General features: G+C 47.3%; 1 protein-coding gene across 5 annotated transcripts in view; it reads right to left on the reverse strand.

Moving 5' to 3' along the window:
* cgnb (cingulin b) overlaps nt 1-27,601 on the reverse strand; it is a 126,884-nt gene that overhangs the window by 63,590 nt on the left and 35,693 nt on the right. For all 5 annotated transcript variants that reach the window (XM_060820786.1, XM_060820784.1, XM_060820785.1 and 2 more), the window contains exons 2-6: nt 22,852-24,247; nt 14,671-14,768; nt 11,949-12,018; nt 10,482-10,583; nt 7,749-7,882 (exon numbers count right to left, since the gene is read on the reverse strand). In XM_060820786.1, coding sequence (XP_060676769.1) covers nt 7,749-7,882; nt 10,482-10,583; nt 11,949-12,018; nt 14,671-14,768; nt 22,852-24,213 — 1,766 coding nt within the window. In that variant the 5' untranslated portion in view covers nt 24,214-24,247. The remainder of the gene's footprint in view (nt 1-7,748; nt 7,883-10,481; nt 10,584-11,948; nt 12,019-14,670; nt 14,769-22,851; nt 24,248-27,601) is intronic.

Consider the following 27,601-nt stretch of genomic DNA (forward strand, 5'->3'; position numbering starts at 1 on the left):
GCCGAGAGAGAGAGAGAGTGTGAGAGAGAGAGAGAGTGTGAGAGAGAGAGAGAGAGAGAGAGAGTGAGAGAGTGTGTGTGAGAGAGAGAGAGAGAGAGTGTGTGAGAGAGTGAGAGAGTGAGAGAGAGAGAGTGTGTGAGAGAGAGTGTGTGAGAGAGTGAGAGTGTGAGAGAGAGAGAGTGAGAGAGAGAGAGAGTGAGAGAGAGAGAGAGTGAGAGAGAGTGAGAGAGAGTGAGAGAGAGTGAGAGAGAGTGAGAGAGAGTGAGAGAGAGTGAGAGAGAGTGAGAGAGAGTGAGAGTGAGAGAGAGAGTGAGAGAGAGAGTGTGAGAGAGAGAGTGTGAGAGAGAGAGTGTGAGAGAGAGAGTGTGAGAGAGAGAGTGTGAGAGAGAGAGTGTGAGAGAGAGAGTGTGAGAGAGAGTGTGAGAGAGAGAGAGAGAGAGCAGAGCAAATACAGACACTACCTAGGGCCACCAGAATGCCAGCACAATACACTCACAACCTTGTTGATTAGTTTAAGGCCAGTGGGGGAAGAGAATATACATCAGTAACGTACACTGCCCGCCGAAGCCAACACCTTTGATAGAAATGCTAACAGCTTCAGACTCAATACAGAGTGATAATAGCCAGGGCTGCAGTAAACGTCCTTCTCAGGAAGAGCGATTAGCGCCCATTACTACAGCAATGGACTTCGGTGCAGTCATTGAAACTGACAATGCCTGCATTGAAACTAACAATAACCATTCTGAAATGAACATTGTCAGTTCCAGCACAGCTTATGACGATATTGAAACTACCAACGACTTTGCTGATTGCCATAAACAAATCATGGTACAAAGACAATGATCTCATCACTGACCTATTGTATCACAAGATGTATAACAGTATCTTGACGTGCTCTGGGTGAAAAGAAGAATCACAGCTGACCACCATGCTGTCAGTGTCTTTCTCTCCCCGGAGAGAACCTGTGCTGTACCGGGCAGGAAGGTCGCTGAGAGTCTCGCACTCCTCAGGGATATGATCGCCTACGCGCAGGACAGAGGGTTGGACACCTGCCTGATCAGCCTGGACCAGGAGAAAGCCTTTGACAGAATATCACACAGGTATACGAGAGATGTTCTCTCCAAAATGGGCTTTGGGGAGGGAATCTGCAATTGGATCAGACTGCTCTACACCAACATTGTCAGTGCAGTCTCAATCAATGGGTGGGAATCAGATAGCTTCCCAGTCAGATCTGGAGTCAGGCAGGGCTGCCCCCTCTCTCCTGCCTTGTTTGTGTGCTGCATACAGCCATTTGCCGAGTCCATCAGGAAGGATGTGAGCCTGAGAGGGGTGACTATTCCTGGCAGCGGGGACCTACAGGTTAAGGCCTCCCTGTACATGGATGACGTCGCCGTTTTCTGCTCGGATCCGCTGTCTGTGCGCAGACTCATGTGCATTTGTGACCAGTTCGAAAGGGCCTCGGAGGCCAAGGTAAACCGAGGCAAGAATGAGGCCATGCTCTTCAGGAACTTGGCCTCGATCCCCCTCACCGTCAGGACCGAACACCTGAAGGTGCTGGGTATTTGGTTCGGGGGTGCGCCAAGTCTTGGGAGGAGCGTATCAGCAAAGTGAGGCAGAAACTGGGCAGATGGAGGCTACGGTCGCTCTCCATTGCAGGAAAAAACCCGATCATCAGGTGTGAGGCGCTGTCATTGCTATTATACATGGCACAGGTCTGGCCTATTCCCAGAACCTGTGCCACTGCAGTCACCCAGGCCATCTTCCAGTTAATATGGAGATCAAAGATGGACCAGGTCCGAAGGGACTCGCTGTACAAAGATCTGGGCAACGGGGGAAAAAACACACCCAATGCCACTCTCACCCTGATGACCACCTTTGTGTGAGGCTACATCAAGCTTTGCGTGGATCTCCAGTACGCAAACACCAAGTGTCACTACGTACTGAGGTTCTACCTGTCCCCGGTGTTGCAAAGGATGGGCCTGGCCTCGCTGCCGCGGAATGCTCCGAGTAGTTGGACCGTTCTGTATCACCTGCCCTTTGTGGAAAAGTTTATGAAGAAAAACACCTTTGACCACAAGTCCATCAGGAAGTGGTCAGCACGTAGTGTCCTTGAGACCCTTCGGGAAAAGGAGAGGGCGGATCCTATCGAGCAGTTCCCTGAGCAGACTGTCAAAGCCATTTGGCAGAATGTCTCATCGCCAGAACTGTCCAACAAGCACCAAGACATGGCTTGGCTGGTGGTGAGAAGGGCTCTGCCTGTGAGATCCTTTATGCACGCCCGGACTCTCAGCCGCACCGCATGCTGCCCTCGAAGCGGCTGCGGACGGGAAGAGACTGTCACACACCTCCTTCTGGAACGTGCCTATGCAGAGGAAGTCTGGAGAGGAATGCAGTGGTGTTTGTCGAGGTTCGTCCTGAGCAGCGCCGTGACGCGGGACTCTGTGCTCTACGGTCTGTTCCCCAGGACGCACACCAAGACGAACATCAACTGCGCCTGGAGGATCATCAACTCGGTGAAGGACGCTCTCTGGGCAATCCGAAACCTGTTGATCTTCCAGCTGAAGGAGTTGACCCCGACTGAGTGTTGCAGACTGGCACACTCCAAGGTCCAGGACTACGTGTTGAGGGATGCGCTGAAGCTTGGGGCAGCTGCTGCCAAGGCGCATTGGGGAAAGACCACCGTGAAACATCTGCCTGTCTAAGAACAGGGGGCCCACGCAGTCATTTGGGCTCTGCTGACGCCTCAGCTAAATATATGGTCATATGATTGATAAACGTATAGACCTGTATATACAAATGATAAATTCTGATCACTGTATGTAAACGTATGGCATGACCAACAGCACAGACCATCAAATTATTTTATGAATTAAGTATATTTTTGAATTTAAAAAAAGTCTCTCTCCCCGGAGATCCTAGTATTTTCTTGTACAATAAACTCTATCATTGAACACCCTCAGAGACTGGCAATTTTCCCCATAACATACCAAAAATCAGGTCAAATGCTTGGAGATTGTTTACAAAAACAAGGATCAAGATTTGGAGCAGGCTTCCAAACAGGATTCTGGTGAATATGATTTTGTTTAAAAGTGGGATAGTAGTGAAAGAGATGGTCACTGGGGGAAAAAAAAAATCAAGGATCTCAAAAGTTTGGGAGAAGATTTGTAGCTCGGGTGTTCGTTGTTGTGGTTCTGTTCGCCGAGCTGGGAATTTGTGTTGTAGATGTTTTGTCCCCTGTCTAGGTGACATCCTCAGTGCTTGGGAACCACCTGTGAAGCGCTTCGGTGATCTTTCCTCCGGCATTTATAGTGGTTTGTCTCTGCCGCTTCCGGTTGTCAGTTCCAGCTGTCCGCTGCAGTGGCCGGTATATTGGGTCCAGGTCGATGTGCTTATTGATTGAATCTGTGGATGAGCGCCATGCCTCTAGGAGTTCCCTGGCTGTTCTCGGTTTGGCTTGCCCTATAATAGTAGTGATGTCCCAGTCTAATTCATGTTGCTTGTCATCTGCGTGTGTGGCTACTAAGGATAGCTGGTCGTGTCATTTCGTGGCTAGCTGGTGTTCGTGGATGCGGGTCGTTAGCTGTCTTCCTGTTTGTCCTATGTAGTGTTTTGTACAGTCCTTGCATGGGATTTTGTACACTACATTGGTTTTGCTCATGCTGGGTATCGGGTCCTTCGTCCTGGTGAGTTGTTGTCTGAGAGTGGCTGTTGGTTTGTGTGCTGTTATGAGTCCTAGTGGTCGCAGTAGTCTGGCTGTCAGTTCAGAAATGCTCCTGATGTATGGTAGCGTGGCTAGTCCTTTGGGTTGTGGCATGTCCTCGTTCTGTGGTCTTTCCCTTAGGCATCTGTTGATGAGATTACGGGGGTATCCGTTTTTGGTGAATACATTGTATAGGTGTTCTTCTTCCTCTTTTTGCAGTTCTGGTGTACTGCAGTGTGTTGTGGCCCTTTTGAACAGTGTCTTGATGCAACTTCTTTTGTGTGTGTTGGGGTGGTTGCTTTTGTAGTTCACTACTATTATAGGGCAAGCCGAACAGAGAACAGCCAGGGAATTCCTAGAGGCATGGCACTCATCCACAGATTCTATCAATAAGCACATCGACCTGGACCCAATATACCGACCACTGCAGCGGACAGCAACTGACAACCGGAAGCGGCAGAGACAAATCACTACAAATGCCACAGAAGCGCTTCACAGGAGGCTCCCAAGCACTGAGGATGTCACCTAGACAGGGGACGAAAACGTCTGCAACACAAATTCCCAGCTCGGCGAACAGAACCACAACATCAAGGAACTTTCAAAAAACAGAGTTCATTCTGTGCACTAAAGATCAGACAGCTGATTCAACCTAGCTGACAGAAATCTTTGCAAGTCAAATTACCATTGTTTTTTGAAAAGTTGTTAATGGAGTTTCAGAAAAGAGGAATTTGATCAGAAGGTCAGTGTGTCCCTAACCTATCCTTTGCCTTACACAGAATAAGCAGATGGATATTTTACAGAGTAGAGATTTGACAGGCTAATCCTTTCTGGGATTCTCCAGCATCTTGCACTCTACTTTGCAAACTGCAGAACATATATTTTTTAAAATTTATTGTAAGTTTGCATTTCTCTTTTATTTTGGGTTAGTAACCAATAGGTTTTCTTTGTACCTGAAGTTAATCATTAACTTGCAAGCAGACCTATAGCCATTGAGATTTTATTTAAAGCAATTCTGAGGCCCGCCTGAAGGGGGAATGCATCAATGTTCACCACCAATGGATTATTTTCATCTCTCTTTGATTAGTGTGATTTAGATTGCGGAAACATCTTTTTAACCTTAAGGGAAACACCCAGAGCTTAAAGAGCGGGAGACGTTTAGTATCACCTTGTTTTTAAACTTAAGAGTCAGACAGTTCTGTGAAGTCCTTGGAATAGGATTTCTGTGCAGACCAGTGATCCCGAGAAGGAAGGATACATAACATGACACAGCTTTAAATTGAGGGGTGATAGACATCGGAAAGATGTCAGAGGTAGTTTCTTCACTCAGTAGTGGAATGCAAAAGTAGCAGACTGGGCGAACGATAAGGGCATTTGAATGGTCATTGGCTAAACATAATGGACCAAAATGGAATAGTGTAGGTTAGATGGGTTCCACAGGTCGGAGCAACATTGAGGGTCAAAGGGCCTGTTCAGCGCTGTTGCATTTTATGTTCTATAGTGAACTAGGTTACCGTAGAGTGAAGAGAAATTACTAGTCCCAGCTCAGGAAGTTGGGATAAAACCCTGAAGCTATGCAGGTGGAGGATAGCTCCAGGAAGAAGCTACCTGCAGTTCCAGCCTACAAGTTGGAAGTCACTTACGGAGGTGTTACATACAGGGCTGAAAGTGTGTTGCTGGAAAGGCGCAGCAGGTCAGGCAGCATCCAAGGAGCAGGAGAGTCGACGTTTCGGGCCCTTCTCTGATTCCTGAAGAAGGGCTCATGCCCGAAACGCCGATTCTCCTGCTCCTCGGATGCTGCCTGACCTGCTGCGCTTTTCCAGCAACACACTTTCAGCTCTGATCTCCAGCATCTGCAGTCCTCACTTTCTCCTGTTAAATATAGGGGGCTCTGCTGTGAATACTGTAGGAGTGGTGTTTTGGGATCTATACCAGGGCTGTGTTTTGGGTACAAGACAAAACTTGTTTCTTTTCAATTTATCAAGGAGCGTTTTGGGATTAATGGGAGTTTACTTTAACTGTGCGCATGAAAAACCTCTGAATTTCCATTATAAAAGTAGATGGCTTGGTTGAGAGAGGCAACAGCACAGTGTTATTGCCACTAGATGATTAATGATAGAACTTGAATCCGAGAAAAACCTTGAATTCAGAGTCTAATAATGACCACAAAAACATTGTTGCAGAAACCCATCTGGTTCAGTAATGTCCTTCAAAGAAGGAAATCTGTCATCCTTACCCGGTCTGGCCTACATGTAACCTCAGACTCTCAGCAATGTGGGTGACTCTTAACTGCCCTCAGGAGCAATTAGGGATAAGCAGTAAGTGCTGGCCTAGCCAGTGGCACTCATTCAGTGAACAAATAAAATAAAGTTTTATTTTGCCCTCATTTCTCTTGTTCCAGCACAATCTCCAGCATTGCTTCAGCAATATGAGCCAAATGCAGGCAGATGGGACGAGCTTAGTGTGGACCTGGCCAGCATGGACAAGTCGGACTGATGGGTCTCACTCCATACTGCATGCCTCAATGAGAGCCCATCCTGTTTTGAAACAGAAAAGGGAGAGAGAGGGGCAGAAGGAGAAAGTAGAAAAGACATTAGAAGGGGAAAAGGCTGGGGCCAGCCAGTACCTGTCCCTTCAAAAGTTGTTGAAAAGCCCACTTTATGCCTCAGAGCTGGAAGGTAGTTATCCAGGAGATTTAGCAGTCTAAATCTCTGTTAGAGCTACCAACAGGTCTGAACAGCAGGCTAGGACGGGTCAATGAATCCAGTTTGCCTGCATCTCTTTCATGGCTGTGTTTGTGCCTGGATACCCTTTACAGAGGGAGCGTCTGTGGCCCATCAGTACTCTTGAGAGAGAAAGGTGGGCACCGCTGAAGTTGAAGTGCATTATCTCCCTCTCCAACAGCATTCTGTTGTGGCTCCTCCCTGGTTTTCCCCTCCTTTTGGGCATCTGTCATTGCTTTACTGCCACTGGTGGGCACTGCATGTAAACTGTTATTTTAAACTTATTTCCTTTTCAACTCGTTCAGATATTCAATGACGTGTAATACACTCCTACGGCACGGAAACAGGTCCTTTGGTCCAATGAGTCCATGCCAACCATAACTAAACAAGTCCTACCTGCCTGCTCCTGGCTCATATCCCTCCAAACCTTTCCTGTTCATGTCCTTATCCAAATGCCTTTTAAACATTGTAACTGCATCCACATCCACCACTTCCTCAGGAAGTTCATTCCACACGTGAACCACTCCGTGTCAGGAAAATTACCCCTCGTTTTTTTTTTTGCGAAGTCTTTCTCCTTTGGAGCAGAAGGGATTTGAACCTGGGCCTTCCAGCTGAGAGGTAAGGATACTCCCGCTCTGCCAGAAGCAGCCCAAAAATTTGTTAACTGGGTGATCGGGTGGCAGGTTTTAGAAAAAAACAAAGTCAAACATATAGATTATAGCTGAGGAACAGCTTAAACCACAGTTATTCTCTCCTGCCTGCACATCGTCCATGACAATACCTTTTCGATGGCTCAGTTTTGCAGTCTGCAGTGTTACTTATTAAACCATACGGTCATTAAAACGCTGACATGTGGAGAGAAGACAGAGCAATCATTGGCCATGCACTCCCCTCCGCCCCCACCCAACCCCCCACCCCTTCCTCCTCTTCGCCTGAAGACAGACTCTTGCTAAAGTACGATTTCAAGGCCGATGTCAGCTCTTCAGGTAAGTGCTCACCACCTTGGAATGTGAACCGAGTGCCCCACAACAGGGCAGTAGGCCAAAGCTCGGGTACAGGATGCACTTTCCAGCAAAGTAAACAAACTATCCCTGTCGTCAAATCTAATTTGGCACAGGCCAAAGGTTTCACGCTGGGATTTTCACCAGACAGGTTTTCCACCCACGTCGTGGGCCATTAGTGAACGCAACAGGGAGGGTTGCGCTACAGGGCGAGTGACAATGCAATTAATTTTTACCACACGGTGCAATGACATGGAGGGGTGAGGGCTACACTGCAAGGAGAGGGGAGGGGCACTAAGAAAGATTTGTTGTAACAAGCGACCTTACTCTTGGATGTTATCCTGGAGCTCCTTCCTATTCTTCTGATACAGCGCATGCAGCTGGTCCTTTTCCTCCTTGGTCTCCTCCAGCTGCATTCGGAGATCCTGCACATCAATTCTCCTCTGACCATCCTTATGATTCTGTGGGGGATTGGAGGGGGGAGGTTGCAGGAAAGGAGGAGGAAAGATTAGCGCGACAGAGTTTAGGACCATGAATGAAAGACAAAACCAAGTGGCAGCACTAAATATTTATAGCCAATGCAATATTTATAAGGCCATTTTGTTTTGGCTGGTCTCCAGGATGGTTCAGAAAATAAACCCGTGAATTTCCACCTTCAGCATTCAATCCTTCGCCAACCATTTACAAGATGCACTGCAGCAACTCACCAAGGCTCCTTCCACAGCAGCTTCCAATCCCTCAAAAAGGTGAAAGGCAGCACACTACCCCAGGTATACCTCCAGACCCCACACTATCCTGACTTGGAACTATAATCGGCTGTTCCTTCAGCTGGAAAATCTTAGAAACCCCAATTGCGCTGTCCCTATACCACACAGACTGCAACAGTTCAAGATGGCAGCTCACCTACTCAGGGGGATATTATTGATGGGCAACGAATGCTACCGAACCGATGATACTCATCGTCGGTGAAAGAGGAGAAGATCCACTGCTCTTGTACGAAATAAAGAGCCTTTATGAGAGAAGTAGCAGGTATCACAGAACCCCTGCAGTGTTGAAGCAGGTCATTCAGCCCATCAAGTCCACACTAACCCTCCATTACAGCATCCCACCCAGACCCACAGCCCTATCCTATACCTACATTTCCGATCCTATCTCATCCCTGCACACCTTGGCTAGTTCAGCATGCCCAATCCACCCTAACCTGCATGTCTTTGGACGGTGGGGAAAACAAACTGGAGCACCTAGTGTAAAGCCATGCAGATACAGGGAGAGGGTACAAACTTTACCCTGACAGTCGCCCGAGCTCGCTGGCGCTGTGAGGCAGCAGTGCCAAACATTGAGCCACTGCGCCGCCCCCAACTAAAATAACTTTAATAAAGCACTCCATGGTCCACAGATCCTATTAGAAAGGGGGTGGAAACTAGCCTCACTACTCATGGGTCTTGTGCATTGTTTCATGGCTGCACAAGCAGTTCAGAAAAGGCTCACTGGGCTGTATCCTGCAATGAAGACCCTTTCCTTATGGGGAAAGGTTAAGCAGGTTGGGCCTGTGCCTACTGGAACTCGAAAGAATGGGAGGTGATCTTATGAGGGGCATGGATAGGATAAATAGACAAAGTCTTTTCCCTGGGGTGGAGGAGTCCAAAACTAGAGAGGCAAAGGTTTAAGGTGAGAAGAGAAAGGTATAAAAGAGATCTAAGGGGCAGCTTTTTCACCCAGAGGGTGGTACGTGTATGGAATGAGCTGCCAGAGGGAGTGGTGGAGTACATTGTACAGTTGCAACATTTGGATGGGTATATGAATAGGAAGGGTTTGGAGGGATAGCTGACGGGACTAGAATGGGTTGGGGTATCTGGTCAGCATGGACGGGTTGGACCGAAGGGTCTGTTTCCACGTTGTACATCTCTATTGACTCTATTAACAGATACCTGATCCTGGGACCATCTCAACAAAAGTGAATGGTGAAAGGATACTGCTCATCTGGGGAAAGATGTGGAACAAGGTGACGCAATTCCAGCTTGAAGGTCTCCCATTTAAGATAGAGATGAGGAGGAATGTCTTCTCTCACAGAGGGCTGACAGTGCAGTGGTTGTAACAAGGTTGGACCTCAGAACGTGAGATTCCCTGAATGGACCAGATTAACAGTCCCAATCAGGGAGCCCTGGCTGACAGATAGAAACAGGAGTGTCAAGGCATCCTGTTCACTCAGAGCTGGCACTGGGGGAGTTGGATCCGGGTCAAGGACTCCACAAATGTAAATAAAGGGGGACTTGGGTGACAGGATAGCGGCCTCCGTGGAGTTACTTCAGACAGACACTCTGTGGAATTGTCTCCCGCAGAGAACAGCAGAGGCCGAGTCACTGAATACGTGAGACAAACTTCGAATTAACAGAGTCTGGGTTTATGGAGGGTAGGTAGCAAAACTGGAGTGGTGGTCCAAATCAGATCAGCAGCGTTCTTACCAAATACTTACCAAACGGTTGCCCAGGTGGGCACAGGGGATGCTCAGTTTGGTCTCTCTCTCTCTCTACATGCCCCCACTCTCCCACTGTTGAAAAAAGGGTAGCTGCCCACTTTGTATTGGCCTTCACTCTGGCTTCAGTGTGGCTGCAGTTCTCTCAGGTCTGAACCTCAGGTGGCCAGAGAGAGTCAAGTCAGTGAGACAGACTGACACTCCCAGTGGATTCTCCACGTTCCCAGGCGTCACCTTTTCAGCGAGACCTTGACTGCTCCATCAGGGAGGCCATGGCTTTACTTCAGAGAACAGAGAACTCTTTTTGCTGCCCCCAACCAACATGTATCCCTCAGCAGTGAAACAGAAACCAGGAACAGGAGTGGGTCATCCAGCCCTTTGAGCCTGCTCCACCATTCAATACGATCATGGCTGATCATGCAACTCAGTCCCCTGCTCCTGCATTCTCCCCCAAACCCTCTGATGCCTTTGGCCCTTCACTCCCTCTTGAAAACATTCACTGTTTTGGCCTCAATCATTTTCTGTGGCTCCAGGACAGGGCGGCTAGCAACCACATCACAGAACCTCCTGTGGATGCAGGTACCCACCATTAGTTCTTCATCCAGTTTGCGCTGGAGCTCTGCGATTTTCTTCTCCAAGTCACTGTTCCGAGTAGAGAGGGTCTGGAGATCAGGTGGTAATTCAGCATACTGTGTGAATTAAAGTGAAAGCTCAGAGCTAACATTTGAATTGAGAAATGGGAGGTTGAGAGGTGACCTTATAGAGGTTTGTAGAACCATGTAGGGTTTAGATAAGATTAATAGGAGGTGTTTTTTTCCTCGCCAGGGTGGGGCATTTCAAGGCTGAGGGGCCTTTTTTTTTAAAAAGTGAGGAGAGAGATTTTTAAAAACAAAATGAGTGGCAAATTCTTTACACAGAGGATGGTTTGCTTGTGGAATGAACTTCCTGAGGAAGTGGGTACAGTTACAACATTTAAAAGACATTTGGATAAGAACATGAAGTAGAAAGGTTTGGAGGGCTATAAGCCAGGAGCAGGCAGGTTTAGTTTGGGATGACAGTTGGCAGGGACTGATTGGATCAAAGGCTCTGTTTTCATGCTGTATGATTCTATGACTCGATGACACTGCAAAGATGAGATTAAATTTTTAAAAATACCTTTGCGATTCGAAGGACAAGGGGTTTTCAGAATGAATGTAACGTCGCCAAGTGCAGCAAATACTTTCCTGAAAGAAGGATCAGCTACACGTCCCTTTGGCAATGATTGCACAGACAAAGCAGGCATCAGGACAACGGTCTGGAATTCTGCTCTTTGTACTGTGGAACCCTTCAGACCACTGGGATCAAGCTCACTGGTGCTCAGGTTTAACAATGGACAATACCTCAGTTGTGGGGTGACCTTATCAGAGTTCCATAAAATGATAAGGGGCATAGAGGGGTGAACAGCCAAGGTCAGGGCTGGTAGGAGTGAGCGGGACAGCAGTAAACTAAAATCGATCAGAGTTTAAATGGAGACAAGATGCAGCCCTGCAATGAAGCAATGTTAAGCTTCTTATGAAGCTGAAGTGAAGATGGATAACAAACTCCACAGTTTTAACCTTCTCATTAGGAATCCTGACGTTGCACAAAGATGAAGGGGCGGAGTAAGGGTCGATAGGGGCAACAAGGCACAGTTTTAAGCTGGTTGGAGGAAAGTATAGAGGGGATGTCAGAGGCGGGTTCTTTACACAGAGTTGTGAGAGCATGGAATGCATTGCCAGCAGCAGTTGTGGAGGCAGGGTCATTGGGGACATTTAAGAGACTGCTGGGCATGCATATGGTCACAGACATGAGGATCAGTGGTCAGCACAACATTGTGGGCTGAAGGGCCTGTTCTGTGCTGTACTGTTCTATGTTCTAAGGTCTGCTAGCAGCAACAGTTGAAAATTAATGGGAACATATGAATCACTCTCGTGCCATTTCTCAACAAACATTCATCTGGACCATGAAGAGGTCAAACACTCCGAGATCAACTACATTCCAGGATTTAGCAAGACCAAACTGAGAGTGTCCCATACCTTCATGCCTTGGAATTTGTCAAACACCAGGCTTGCTTTCTTCCTCAAGAAACTGTCACTTTCGACACTCCTGTGGGAAAGCATCAGTATTACAATAAGCAGTTTGACCTATTATCCTACAAGCCTTACTGCACCTTCAGCTCATCCACAAGGCGTGGACATCACTGAATGCCCATTGCTCACCGCCCCTTGGAAACGCAATGGTCGAGCAACCTTCCAGAATATAACCATGGGGCTTGCCAGGCTTTTTCAGGGGATAGCAATATCATCGCTGGATTACTAATCCAGAAACTCAGCTCATGTTCTGGAGGCCAAAGGTTCAAAGCCCACCACGGTAAATGGTGGAATCTGAAATCAATGGAAAACAAGGTCTGCAACTAAGAGATAAATGGTGACCATGAAATCAGTGTTGCTCGTCGGGAAAAACCCATCTGGTTCGCTAATTGCCTTATGGAAGGAAACTGCCCATGCAACTCGAGACCCACAGCAATGTGGCTGACTTTTAACTGCTCTCTGGGCAATTAGGGATGGGCAATAAATGCTCACCTAGCCAGTGACGCCCACATCCCATGGTTGAAAAAGTTAACAGTCAATCACGTCACAGAGTCGGGAGTCATATGTGGACCAGGCTGGGTAAGGACAACAGATTTCCTCAAAATAGGAGATTTTCAAAGAGATCTCCTTTCGGGGGATATGGGCATTGCAGGGAGGTGTAGCATCTGTTGCTCATCCCTAACTGCCCTTGAATGGATTAACTTGTTATACCCTTTTCAGAGGGTAGTCGGCTCCCTCTGCTATGGGTGTGAGGTCCTGTATGGGCCCTGTCTAAAAGGACATTAGTGAACCAGATGGGTTTAGAACAACAATCCAGCAGATTCACACAGTCACCAGCTTATCCATTTGAGATTTAGAAAGTTAACCAAAATCAACAAAGTGGAGAAAGTGAGGACTGCAGATGCTGGAGATCAGAATAGAGAGAGTGTGTCGTTGGAAAAGCACAGCAGGTCAGGCAGCATCTGAGGAGAGTTGATGTTGAGAGTTGATGAAACGCCTATTCTCCTGCTCCTTGGATGCTGCCTGACCTCCTGCTGTGCATTTCAACAAGATCTCTAGCTACTACTGAACCGAACTGGCCTGATTTCTGGCCCCAGCACATAACCAGTGCTTTACAACACTCACCAAATCTAAGGACCTTCATCCAGATACAGTTTCAACAAAGACAGAGGAGAAAGGAGGCCTTGAGAGGCAGCGGGTAGTAACCCTGCGCCAGTGAGCTGAACGAATGGGTTCAAGTCCCACTCTCGAAATGGAGGCCAAGGAAGATGCATTCACAACATGGCCAAGCAAGCTGACTATCAAAATCCAAGAGGACAGCAAGGGACAGATGATGCAACTCTAAATTCCTAATTGCCAATGCTCTGCTAAAAAGTCTCAGCCACACAGTCATGTACCTCACTGGCACAGGAGTCAGAGAAGACGGGGGGGGGTGGTTGAGAAGAACACTCAGATTTAAAGCACCATTCTGCACTGATACCTGATGTCTTGCACGGACATCAGGCAAGAATGGAGACCAAAGGGGAGAAGTATAGAGCTGGAAAAGCACAGCAGGTCAGGCAGCATCCGAGGAGCAGGAGAGTCAGTGTCAGCAGGAATCCTGTTGAAGGGTTTATGCCCGAAATGTTGACTGTCCTGCTCCTCGGATGACTACCTTTCGACTCTCGACTCTCCAACATCTGCAGTTCCTCACTTTCCCCAGGCTGGGAATACTGCCCTTCGTGCCCAGAGTAAGAGTGACGCAGCAGGTCACCTGTCGGCCAGGGAGAGCAGATGATGGAAACGGAGTCAGATGGTTCCTAGAGAGTGACTGATTGCCTAATGCTGAGGAGAGGCCTGCACCTCACAACCTTCCAGTCTGGGCTCAGGCAAGCGCTGGAGAGAGGGTGGGATAGCCAGGAACCACAGGGATTAGTCAGGGAGTCAGCGAACCCTGGGGAGAGGTAGAAGGGGAAAACAATGGCGTTTTTCCAATCCTTTGTCCCTCATGTTTATCCAGCTTACTGCTTCAACGCATCTTTATTATTCATCTCGACCACTCCCCATGGGGCGAGCAGCACACTCCGCCTCCCCCCGCCCCCCCACTGCACATGGGGGCGGGTCCCACATTCTGACTAACACCATTTTCCCTTGCTGGGTCTCCCCTTCCCCCTGCAAACAGCAACATGCTTGGTCTTCTACAAACTTTCAGCATTTAAAAAAGACCTCAAACCAGGTCAACCTAAGGCCGCCCGTTCCAGAGAGGAGAAAGATGAGCCAGGCCTGCTCAGAAGTACGTATAATAGCGCGGTTCTGATCATGAAAGGAGAACACTGTGGATGCTGGAAAGCTGAAATAAGAACTGGAAGTGCTGGAGAAACCCCTTGCTCCAGTATATTGCCTGCCCTCGAGTTAGTCATCGAGAGCTGGTAACGTGACAGCAGCACTGCTCCCCCCAAAATCAGTCTCTCTGAGAATTTGGTTACACCCCATTCTCTCAGGGTCTAACCTGGAGGGTTATCAAACACACTAATGAAAGAGTGGTGCCTAGCGTGCCAGCATCTACCTTGCAGAGGCTGAGTGCCAACCCCCAAGACATTGGATTTAAAAACCTTGACTCCATTTCTCTCTCTGCTGAGTTCCTCCAGCTTTGCCCATTCCTATTGCAGTTTTGCTGTGGTACACTTACCCCTCCTTCAGTATTTTGAAGAGAAGCTGCTTAGTTGGCTCTTCGCTGGCAGGAGAGAGTCCTTGCTGGTCCCTCAGAAGGTCAGGTGTGGATTTTAACTGCCAAGTCAATGCGACATTGATAAGTGCTCAAGGTGACACAAACTTGCACAGGTTCACTCAGGCAGGACGCAAACTACAAAGAATCTGAACCAGCGGACAGCTCATTCGATAACACAATATTCATAGAACCAGAGAATCCCCACGCTTCCATCCCAAGTGCAAGAATTGCACTATTGGGAACAGGCAATGAACTGAGTTAATTTGGATAAATGTGAAGCATTGCATTTTGATAAAACAAAACAAACACCTGCATAAAGAAACAAGAGCTGTTAACCAGGCGCAATTTTTATCTCATTACTCATTTTAGTATTTGTTTATGGTATCAGCATTTAGAGTCATACAGTACGAAACCAGACCCTTTGGCCCAACCAGGTTTTGTGGGCGGCACGGTGGCACAGTGGTTAGCACTGCTGTCTCACAGCACCAGAGACCTGGGTTCAATTCCTGCCTCAGGCGACTGACTGTGTGGAGTTTGCACATTCTCCCCGTGTCTGCATGGGTTTCCTCCCACAGTCCAAAGATGTGCAGGTCAGGTGAATTGGCCATGCTAAATTACCCGGAATGTTAGGTGCAGGGGTAAATGTAGGGGAATGGGTCTGGGTGGGTGCGCTTCGGCAGGTCGGTGTGGACTTGTTGGGCCGAAGGGCCCGTTTCTACACTGTAAGTAATCTAATCTAATCTCATCTCATCTAAACATGCCGACCACAATCCCAAACTAAACTAGTCCCTGCTCCTGGCCCATATCCCTCCAAACTTTTCTTATTCATGAACTTATCCAAATATCTTTTAAGCATGGTAACTGTACCCACATCCACCGCTTCCTCAGGAAGTTCATTCTACACGCGAACCACAGTGTAAAAGAAAGTTGCCCTGCAATTCTTTTTTTTAAATCTTTCTTCTGCTCATCTTAAAAATATGTGCCCTAGTCTGGACATTCCCCACTCTAGGGAAAAGTCACTTGCCATTCACCTTATCTATATGCTTCATGATTTTATAAACCTCTTGTAAGGTCACCTCTCAACCTTCTACACTCCACTGGAAGAAGGCCCAGCCTATCCTATCCTATCCTTTGTTGCAAACATGCAACTGTTTCAAGCGTTAATGGTCACCATTACTAGCACGAGTTTTATAACCAAGACTTTTCTTGGTTTAATTTCCACCAGTTGCCATGATGGGATTTGAAGCTGCATCCCCAGAACATTAGGGAGGAGACAGTGAGGACTGCAGATGCTGGAGATCAGAGTTGACTGTGTTGCTGGAAAAGCACAGCAGGTCAGGCAGCATCCGAGGAGCAGGAAACTCAATGTTTCGGGCAGGAGCCCTTCATCAGGAATGCGGCTGGGAGCCTCGGAGGGGTGGAGAGATAAATGGGAGGGGGGTGGGACTGGGGGAGGAAGGTAGCTGGGAGTGCAATAGGTATTTGGAATGGTGGGGGTAAAGGAGGTAGGTTGGAGTGGAAGATGGAGCAGATTGGTGGGAAGGAAAATTGCCCCCAGAACATTAATCTGTGTTTCCAGATTGAGAGTGTTCAGTGACATTGTTATTATGCCAGTCAACCAGTTGACATGGGTCACACCAAACATTTGAAACAATGCGAGTATTTGCACACATTATCTGTTTGGAATGCTCCCTAGGTTCCAGCTGGGTTCAGGTGTAGTTTATGAACTATCTGGCATCAAAGAATCAGCTTCAGTGAACAACTGAGTGGGTTAGACTGAGATCAGGAGTGAAAAGGTTGGCTAAATACGGACCAGTATGGTGGTTCAGCTGCACCAGAGCCCTGGGTTTGATTCCACTGGCGACTGTCTGTGTGGAGTTTGCACGTTCTCCCGCTGTCTCTGCGTGGGGTTTCCTTTGGGTGCTCTGATTCTCTCCCACAGGTTAGGTGGATTGGCCATGCTAAATTGTCTCATTGTTTCCCATGGGAAAGAGAGAGATAGGCTACTGGTTGGGTCTGGGTGGGACGCTTTTTGAAGGGTTGGTGTTAACCCAATGGGCTGAATGGCCTGCTTCCACACTGCAGAGATTCTATGATGTGAGAGTGGTAGAGAAGAATATAAGGCAAGAGAGGGAGAGAAAAAGAATTTTAAAAAGATTGAAGAGAAGGACAGATTACAAAATATGTAAAGAGAAAAGATACCCAAATATAGCATTTGAAAACAGAAGATCCAGAGGTATTTTCTAACTGAAAGAGAAATTAGGAGTGAAAAAAAGGGGGAAAAGGAAATACAATCAGACAGGTGGATGACATGGAGAGGTGCACTGCTAGAGGCTATAAGAAAGCCAGAGAATAAGATTAGATCAGATTCCCTATAGTGTGGAAACAGGCCCTTCGGCCCAACCAGTCCACACCGACCCTCCGAACAGTAACCCACCCACGGAGTGGGACCATTCGGCGCAGCCATTTTGGCACGGGCGATTTGGCATGCCCTGTTTGGTACAGATATATGATAGTCATCAACGAAAACCAAATAATAGTAGAATTATTAAATGGGTAGTTTCTTGTAGTTATTTGTGCATTTCTGAATTTCTTTCATTTCAATGGAATATCGTGCCCTGCTATGAGATGTACAAGTTCAAAGTCACAGTTGATAATGTCAGGGCAGCGTTCAGGCTGTATTTCCAGAACCATTTCAAATAATTCATCATATGTTGTTCGTAACTTATTGGGGAGTAAAGCATACAACAGTGGGAACACACCTTTATGTATTTCCCCTAAAATAACAAACTTGTGAAAACAGAGGTGGGGAAATTTTGAATGTTCCATCAACACGTAACTTCTTTTGATTGTTTCAGAAACTCGGCCTTCCTTTTTCTTCCAAATAGAAGGATTCTGCAGGTGGTGCTACTGCTGTCGGCTGGTAAACATTGCTCTTCATTGTATTCATTAACAGAATATGTTTTAAAGCTATCTGGAATTACAAGTTCTTCTAAATTGTTTTGGATTTACTGTGTAAGCACCAATTTCCTTCCTTGTCCTACGAACCATTTTCTTCGGCGCTTTGTTGTTAGGCATCGCTCCTTGGCATGCTTCCGACAAATTTTCTAGGCACTCATTAATCACTTGTAAAGTTCCCTCTACAGTTGTTCTTCTTTGATGACTAGTTATTTTAATAATAACTACAAACTACAGGAAACTACCCATTTAATAATTCTATTATTATGTTGATTTTCGTTGATAACTACCGTATATCTGCGCCAAAATAGGCTGCACCAAAACGCTCGTGCCAAAATGGCAACACCGAATGGTCCTAAATCCACCCACCCAGACCCATTTCCCTCTAACTAATGCCCCTAATGCTATGGGCAATTTAGCACGGCCAATTCACCTGACCCGCACATCCCGGAGCACCTGGAGGAAACCCACACAGACACGGGGAGAATGTGCAAACTCCACACAGACAGACAGTTGCCAGAGGCTGGAATCGAACCTGGGACCCTGGTACTGTGAGGCAGCAGTGCTAACCACTGAGCCATTGTGTGGCCCAACAACCCAAGGCGATGGCGATGTTGACTGTTTCCATCCTGCTTCTGTGCTGTATGCCTTTATGATTCAATACAGGACACAGATAAAAAAGATTTAGAAGGCAAACGCAGGAAAGGGGACATGTTCAGTTGAGGAAACCTTGTCGGCATGGTCAAGTTAGGCCAAAGGGCCTGTTTCCATGCTGCATGAGTCTAAGGCAGAAGAAATATCAAACACATCTCCTTCGCCTTTTATCATATGCAAAGTGGTGGTATTATAGAAACAGGAATAGGCCATTCAGCCCCTCGGGCCCGTTCCACCGTTTGTGGCTGATCTGTGACCTAACTTTGCATGCCTGTCTTTGGCCTGTATCCCTCAGTACCTTTGTTTTATCTCCCTCCGATTTAAAACCAACAACTGACCCAGCATCCACTGCCATTTGTGGAAGAGAGTTCCAAACCTCTCCCTAAGATCTTCCCAAGATCTCTCCTGAAGGGTCTGGCATTAATATCTCAGACTACGTTCCCTAGCTCGAGAATCCCCAGGGGAAATAGTTTATCTTTATCTACATGTCTTTTCCCATTAATAGCTTGACCAGATTACCCCTTTAGCCTTCTAACTTCTAGTGAAAACAGGCCTAATTTGTATAATCTATCCTCATAACGCAACCCTTAAGTGACAATATTACGAACCTATGTCACACTCCCTTCCAAGGTTGAACCATGCTTCCAAAGGGGTGTTACCCAGATCTGCTCACAGCACTCTAAATGGTGTCTAACCAGGGTTTGGTATAACTGCCAGGAGAAAGTGAGATCTGCAGATGCTGGAGATCAGAGCTGAAAATGTGTTGCTGGAAAGGCGCACCAGGTCAGGCAGCATCCAAGGAACAGGATCCTGACCTGCTGCACCTTTCCAGCAACACATTTTCAGCTTTGGTATAACTGCTGCTGTCCGAAATGGAAGAGACACCTCAGGCTGACAAAATAATCGGGAGACGACCGGAGATAGAACTAAAAGCAACCTAGCTCCTTTAGTTGTAATGCAACCAGGCAAGCAGCTTTACAGGAATGAGGTTAAACAAAGGGGGGCTACATAATGTTGACATTAAAGGAGATTATTAAAGGCTTGATAAAGGAGGTAGAGTCTAAAGCAGTTTTTTTTTAAAAAAGGTGGAAAGTGAGGCAGAGGGGTTTAGGGAATGTCAGTGTTGGCAGGCCATTGGCTGAAGGCATTGCTGCTCGTGATGGAGCGATTTAATTTGGGGCCAGAATTAGAGGCGCACCGAGATTTCGGAGGGTTGTGCAGCTGCAGAACATCACAGAGGTAGGGAGGGAGAAATTTGAAAATCAGGGCAGGACTTATACACTTCATGTTAAGGTCCAGGGGAGGGTTGCCAAACAGACCTGGGGGTGCAGGTTCATAGTTCCTCAAAAGTGGAGTGGCAGATAGACAGGGTAGTGAAGGCAGCATTGGGTACACTTGCCTTTAATGGTCTATGCATTCAGTACAGAAGCTGGGATGTCATGTTGCGGCTGGACAGGACATTGTATTCCAATGGTGACCTCACCAGAGTTCAAATTCTGGTCTCCCTGCGATAGGAAGATGTTGTTAAACTTAAAAGGGTGCAGAAACAATTGACAAGGATGCTGCCAGGGTTGGTGGGTTTGCGCTATAGGGAGAGGCTGAATAAGTTGCGGCCATTTTCCCTGGAGCAGAGGCTGAGGGGTGACCTTGTAGAGATTTATAAGATCATAAAAGGGCACGGATAGGGTAAATAGCCAGGGTGTTCTTCCCCCAGAGTAGGGGGAATCCAAAACTAGAGGCATAGATATAACGTGAGAGGGAAAGATTTAAAAGGAACCTAAGAGGCAACCTTTTCATGCAGTGGGTGATGGGTGTATGGAATGAGCTGCCAGAGGAAGTGGTGCTGGCTAACACAATGACAACATTTAAAAGGCATCTGGATGGGTATATGAGTAGGAAGGGCTGGGAGGAATATGGGCCAAATGGGACTAGATTAAATTTAGAATATCTGGTCTGCATGGAAGAGTTGAACCAAAGAGTCTGTTTCCGTGCTGGACAGCTCTATGACTCTCGGCGCTCGTTCAGCAGGTGGTTCCAAATAAACTTGTTGGACTGTAATCTGGTGTTGTTTGTGATTTTTAACTGTAAGTAAGCACTTTGAAACCAAAACGTTGCTCGACTGGTGCCAATGTTCTCCCTGAAGTGTGGCAGCAATAATATTAATGACAGGCATCTCATTAATAAAGCTGCATTGTCCAAACACCTGAAATGATAAGAACAGGAAGCAAATCCTACAATTTGGATCCCACTAGCTTTTGGAGCATCTCCTCTCCTGTGTCCAAAGATCTGCAGGTTGAAAACTGGCCTGCGTAGACCTAGGAAGACACATGATAGAAACCCTCATCCTCAACATTACTCATGGAGAGTATGCAACACTGGAGGTGGCTGAAGGACATATATATCTGCCAATGGAGGGAGTGTGACAATTGCCCTTCAGACTGATTCCTGCAATGGTAGGACTGTCCTCTGGAAGAGACTGGTTTAAAAGAACGAGGGGGCATCTTACTGAAGCATACAAATCCTGATAGGCTTAGAGTCATAGAGACGTACAGCGTGGAAACAGACCCTTCGGTCCAACCCGTCCATGTCGACCAGATATCCCAACACAATCTAGCCCCACCTGCCAGCACCCGGCCCATATCCCTCCAAACCCTTCCTATTCATATACCCATCCAGATGCCTCTGAAATGTTGCAATTGTACCAGCCTCCACCACATCCTCTGGCAGCTCATTCCATACCCGTACCACCCCCTGCTTGAAAAAGTTGCCCCTTGGGTTTCTACTTGACAAGGTAAGCAGTTTCCCTTGGCTGAGAGGGGTCTAGAACCAGTCTCACCAAAGCCCTGTAAAATGTGAAACATAATCTCCCCTACCACCCCCCAATCTTGCATTTAATTCCCCTCGCAACAAACCCCAACATTCTCTTAGCATTCCTGATTACTCGCTGTCCCTGCGTTCTAACAGTTGGGGAGGGGACGTAAACAGAGACTGCCCTTATGCAACTGAAGTGACCTGTTGCCAAAGAACAGCAAAGCTAATGGGAATACGCAATTTCAAATCATCCAGATAAGGTTTGAATGAAGAGAACAAACAAAAGAGAAACATTAATTTTAGGGAGGGTGTAAATGCTTGAAGACACTGGACACATGTTAAGTTTACATTTTTTTTAGAAATCCCATGGAATTTGGGTGTCATTGGTGAGGCCAGTGTTTATTGCCCACCGGGGGCAACTAAGGGTCTCCTACATTACTTTGGGCCTGGAGCCTTATGTAGGCCAAGCCGAAAAATGACAGCAGATTTCCTTCCTCAGGGAAAGGAACATTAGAGTCATAGAGATGTACAGCATGGAAGCAGACCCTTCAGTCCAACCCAATCTAGTCCCACCTGCCAGCACCGGGCCCATATCCCTCCAAACCTTTCCTATTCATATACCCATCCAAATGCCTCTTAAATGTTGCAATTGTATCAGCCTCCACCACATCCCCTGGCAGCTCATTCCATACACGTACCACCCTCTGCACGAAAAAGTTGCCCCTTACGTCTCTTATATATCTTTCCCCTCTCACCCAAAACCTATGCCCATCTAGTTCTGGGCTCCCCAACCCCAGGGAAAAGACCTTGTCTATTTACCCTATCTATGCCCCTCAATTTTGTAAACCTGTATAAGGTCACCCCTCAGCCTCCGATGCTCCAGGGAAAACAGCCCCAGCCTGTTCAGCCTCTCCCTGTAGCTCAAACCCTCCAACCCTGGCAACATCCTTGTAAATCTTTTCTGAACACTTTCAAGTTTCACAACATCCTTCCAATAGGAAGGAGATCAGAATTGCACGCAATATTCCAACAGGGGCCTAACCAATGTCCTGTACAGCCGCAACATGACCTCCCAACTGCTGTACTCAATACTCTGACCAATAAAAGAAAGCATACCAAACGCCGCCTTCACTATCCTATCTACCTGCGACTCCACTTTCAAGCAGCTATGAACCTGCACTCCAAGGTCTCTTTGTTCAGCAACACTCCCTAGGACCTTACCATTAAGGTGTATAAGTCCTGCTAAGATTTGCTTTCCCAAAATGTAACACCTCGCATTTATCTGAATTAAACTCCATCTGCCACATCTCAGCCCATTGGCCCATCTGGTCCAGATCCTGTTGTAATCTGAGGTAACCCTCTTTGTTGTCCACTACACCTCCAATTTTGGAGTCACCTGCAAACTTACTAACTGCACCTCTTATGCTCGCATCCAAATCATTTAAGTAAACGACAAAAAGTAGAGGGAGTGAACCAGTCATGGAGATCTGGAGCACAGAAGGTAGTCCCCTTGGCTCACTGCATCTGCACCAGTCAAAAACCACCACCAAACAATTCTAATCTCAAGAAACAGATGAATTTCTGAACAATGCATCAACAATAGTCATCATGGTCGCCATGAGAGAGCCTGGCTTTTCTATTCCAGATTCATTCACCAAATTTAATTCAAACCGTTAAATAAAGAGAAAAATCTACCAGCGACCTAGTCTTTCATTTCACCTGCATGGTTCGCTCAGTGAAGACTGCAGCATTCCGACTCCTCTCCACGACGGGTTCCACCTCGGTTTGATTCTGGCTCCACTTTCTGGGGAGACTGGACGCATTGAAAGTCGGAAAGTGGGCCGGCTCCTTGGCAGGTTTGCTAGGGAATCTGTTGTCTGCACTGGAGACCGGAGGAGCCAACTGGGTTTGAGGAGGGGATTCCTTTGTGACCACTGGAGGCCTGGCTTCCAGGATCTTCTCGTAGCTGACGTCCTTGCAGACATCCATCACGTCACCGGAACGGAATGGTTTCTGGCCACCGGGCGTCTCAAATCCCTCATCCCAGTCAGGCTCTTTCTTGAGTTCCGGTCCACTGCTGGAGCGGTGTGTCGGCACTCTGTTGTCAAGGCTTTGCGACCGCTTCTGGTCACTGGCCGTAATCCGATTACGTCTCGCCGTTCGGCCCCTCTGCTGCCCGCCACTTCGGTCAAACTTGCTGATTAAGGAGTCAACAGACGAGAGTGGCTTGGTGTCTATCGCACTGGTGTCATTGGACTGCAGTGAAACGTCTGTGGCAGAAGATGCTTTGCTGGGTGGCTTTGACCAACTGGTGGAGTTCGACACGGATAGGTTAGCTCGAGGTTCGTCCGGGTACAGGTTGTTGGAATAGCCCTGCATTTTCCCTCTGCCGCTGCTGCCAGACTGCTCGCTGCTGGTTGACGCGACAGAGCTCCGGGTGTTCTGGTCCGCTCTTTTCCCGGATGGAAGGTCGAGGGGAAATGGCTCTTCTTCCAGGTTGAGCAACGATCCCTGGGAGTGAGACTTCCTCAGCTGCTCTTCAGGGTGTGCGGGCTTCCGGCGGGGCAGCGACATGTGGCCCTCGACGCTCTCATACGAGCCAGCATTTCTGCTGCTCCGAAGGTAGGCCTCCGAATCGTAGAGCCGCACGTAGTGTCTGGAACCTGCTTCTTCGTCGGAGGTACTGCACTGGGAATCATTGCCGGTGGGACGGCGACTGGAAGTGGTGTCTCCGTAAGGGTTCTCCGGAACGTCAAGCTCCTTTGCACCTTCCCTAATCTCTGGATAGGTGCCGGGCATGGCAGAACCATTCTCTTCCGGGATGCGGTCTCTAACAGAATCTGTCCTGTACTGTGCCCCAGGCGTTGGTGATACCCCATCACTGTTATTCAACACCACGTACGGCTGTCCAGAGATCCCCTGGACCCGGACCATGACCCCATAGGATCCTGACTTGGCCACATTCTTCTTGGCTTTCTTGGATTTATGGGTCTCCTGGAGGTCATTTATGAAGCGTATTTGGACCCCGTAGTCGACGGGGCCCTGCCTATCCACTGTGCTTTGCTCAATGTGCTCTTCCATGATGTGGTCTCGACACTCAGGCCCACAGTTATTCCTGAAATGACAGAGAAAAGCATAGTTATTAACAGTCTGCCTAACTCAAAAGAAAGTACAAGCGTATCCAGCCAAAGCACAGAATCTCAATTATTTTTACCGCACATAAAAACAGTTGCCCATTGAACTAGTTCAGTGTTTTTTTAGGTCACAGAGGTCTACAGCAAAGAAAACAGCCCTTTTGGCCCACTGAGTCTGTGCCAGTTCTAAAACAACCACTTACCTATTTTGAGTCCTATTTTCCATCACCTGATATACCGTAGCACTGCAAGCACACATCTAACGTATTCCTCAAAGACAATACAGAACTGGCTCAAAGGTAGGAGACAGAGGGCGGTGGAGGAGGGTTGTTTTTCCAAACTGGAGGCCTGTGACCAGGAGAGTGCCACAAGGATCGGTGCTGGGTCCTCTACTTTTTGTCATTTATATAAATGATTTGGCTGCGAGCATAAGAGGGACAGTTAGTAAGTTTGCAGATGACACCAAAATTGGAGGTGTAGTGGACAGTGAAGAAGGTTACCTCAGATTACAACAGGATCTTGCAAATAAGATTTACAAGGATGGTACCAAGACTGAAGAGTTTGAATTGTAAGGACAGGCTGGGACCGATATCCCTGAGCGTAGGAGACTGAGAATTGACCTTCTAAAGGTATTTTAAAAACCTTAAGGGTCATAGATAAGGTCTTTTTCTTATGGTAGGACAGTCTAAGACAACAGGGCATAGGTTTAAGGTTAGAAGGGAAAGATTTAAAAGGGACCTAAGGGGCAATGTTTTCACACAGAGGGTGGTGCATGTATGAAGGAGCTGCCAGAGGAAGTGGTAGTGGTAGAGGCAGCTATAATTACAACATTTCAAAGACACCTGGACAGGTACATGGATAGGAAAGGTTTAGAAGGATCTCGGTCAAATGCAGGCAAATGGGACGAGTTCAGTTGAGGAAACCTAGTCAACATGGACAAGTTGGGCCAAAGGGCCTGTTTCCATGCTGTATGACTATGCCTTGTACTTCTCTGGCATCCGTCACCACCTCCAGGCATTCCAAAGCACCTCACAGGCAATGAAACGTTTTTGTTTTGGACTGTAGTTTCTCATACAATAGAAAACTCAGCAGCCAATTTACACACTGGAAGCTCCCACCAACAGCAGTGAGACCAGGACTCAAATTGCTGGCTTCTTTTTCAGTGGTGTTTGTGAAGGAATAATAGTTGGCCCCAGGACGCCAGGGACAATACCCTCCCCTTCCCGCCCATACCCTACTCCCACCCCTTCGCACAATGGTGGAATGGGCGAGGTATTTTCGGTCTACCTAAGGGGGTAGGCATCGATGGCTGAAAGAACACCATTGACAGTGCAGCACTCCGATAGAACTAGGGGCATCAGCCTAGCGCTGTGCTCAAGTGTCTAAAGTAAAATGCGAACCCATGATTTACTGACTAAGAGGTGAAAAAGTGCAAATCTACAAAGCCACAGATTCATAGAAACACTTAAAGCAATAAAGTATTCTTTCACAAATGGAATGCCACACTTTGTGGTCCAACATGAAAACAAAAGACCAGGTTATGGCTGAAGTACAGATAGGTGGTTCCATGTAGGAGTGAAAACAAAAAGGGAAGTAACGTGAGCCGAGGGGACAGGAGTCAGGGTTGAGGGGTACGTAGACTTGGGACTAATAAGCCCTCACACTATATCAAACCTTGCAAAACTTTCACTATACTCCTGGAGAAAGTCTGATTAAGATTCAGCGATGGAAAGATGCAGGGTATTGCAGTACATTGTCTAGTGAGACCACCTTCTCTGGTTCCTAGGATTCAGAGTAAAAACCAAACTCTGACCTATGGGAGCAGCGTAGTACAGATGGTACTGGATCCACCTAGTGTCTCACTAATCAGACGCATTGCAATTTTATGGAAGGTCTTGCAGTTCAGGAGGTCGCATGCCTGCCTCTGGACGAAAGGTTGCAAAGTTCAGGCCCCACTCCAGGACTTGACAGCCGAGAGAGATGCATCCATAATCTAGCCATAATCTAGGGGGATCAACTTGCAAATTCTTCCAATACATACTGATGGGAGTTAGTAAGAGCAGGAGAGATTCCTGCCTGACCATGGAATATTTGAGCATCACCATCACTACCCATAGTTCCAGGCACACACATTAGAAGAAAGAAGAGGAGGTGGTGGCCATTCAGCCCATCAGGCCTGCTTTACCATTTAATGAGACTGTGGCTAGTCTTCTATCTCAACATCACTTCCCTGCACCCATCTCAAAATCTATCAATTGCAGTATTAAATTCATAGCAACTGAGCCTCCACATTAACCAGGGTCAAGAATTCCAAAGATTCACCACTGTTTGAGTGTCGAAATTCCTCATCTCTATCCTAAATGGTCTACTCTGTGTTCTGAGACAACGTTCTCTGGTTCGAGATTCTTGCCCCACCCTCAGCTAGGGAAAATATCCTTCCCGCATCTTTTTAATTCATTCGTGGACCTTGGGAGTTATTGGCTAGTGGCGGGAGTGAGCTGCTTTCCTGAAACACTACAGTCCACGTGCTGCAGACAGACCCCCAATACTATCAGCGTGGAAGTTTCAGGGTTTGACCTAGTGACACTGTACAATCACAGTTTTACCCCAGGGACCACATGCACACACACACGCCAATCCCTACTTCAAACAAGAAGGCGGAAGTGGGTACTGCAGATGCTGGAGATTAGAGTCAAGATTAGAGTGGTGCTGGAAAAGCACAGCAGGTCATGCAGCATCTGAGGAGCAGGAAAAAATTAAATGTTTCTGGCAAAAGCCCTTCTTCAAGCAAGAGTGTCCATTTCATTTTTTCCCTCTAACTCACAAATATTTGCAGCAACTCAGTGGAGAAGAACAAAGATCAGAAATGGCAATCAAGCCAGAAATTCTCTAGTTTGTTACAGCTCACTGTCCTATCAATAAAAACATCAGGGACCTGTCATAGAGATGTACAGCACAGAAACTCCCCTTCGGTCAACCAGTCCATGCCGACCAGATATCCCAACCTGATCTAGTCCCACCTGCCAGCACCCGGCCCATATCCCTCCAAACCCTTCCTACTCATATACCCACTCAGGTGCCTTATAAATGTCCACCACATCTTCTGGCAGCTCGATCCATACACGTACCACCATCTGCGTGAAAACGTTGCCCCTTACGTCTCTCTTGTATCTTTCCCCTCTCACCCTAAACCTATGTCCTCCAGTTCTAGACTTCCCTGTCATACACTTTCAAATCATATTGGATATTCTGCTTGGAACTAACGACCCACTTTCAAGAGAGTGAAAAAAAAATCAATCGGGGGCAGCTTTCACCGTTGATTGGTCGAGAACAAT

This window comes from Hemiscyllium ocellatum, chromosome 50 (assembly GCF_020745735.1).
Source record: "Hemiscyllium ocellatum isolate sHemOce1 chromosome 50, sHemOce1.pat.X.cur, whole genome shotgun sequence".
Lineage (NCBI taxonomy): Eukaryota > Metazoa > Chordata > Chondrichthyes > Orectolobiformes > Hemiscylliidae > Hemiscyllium > Hemiscyllium ocellatum.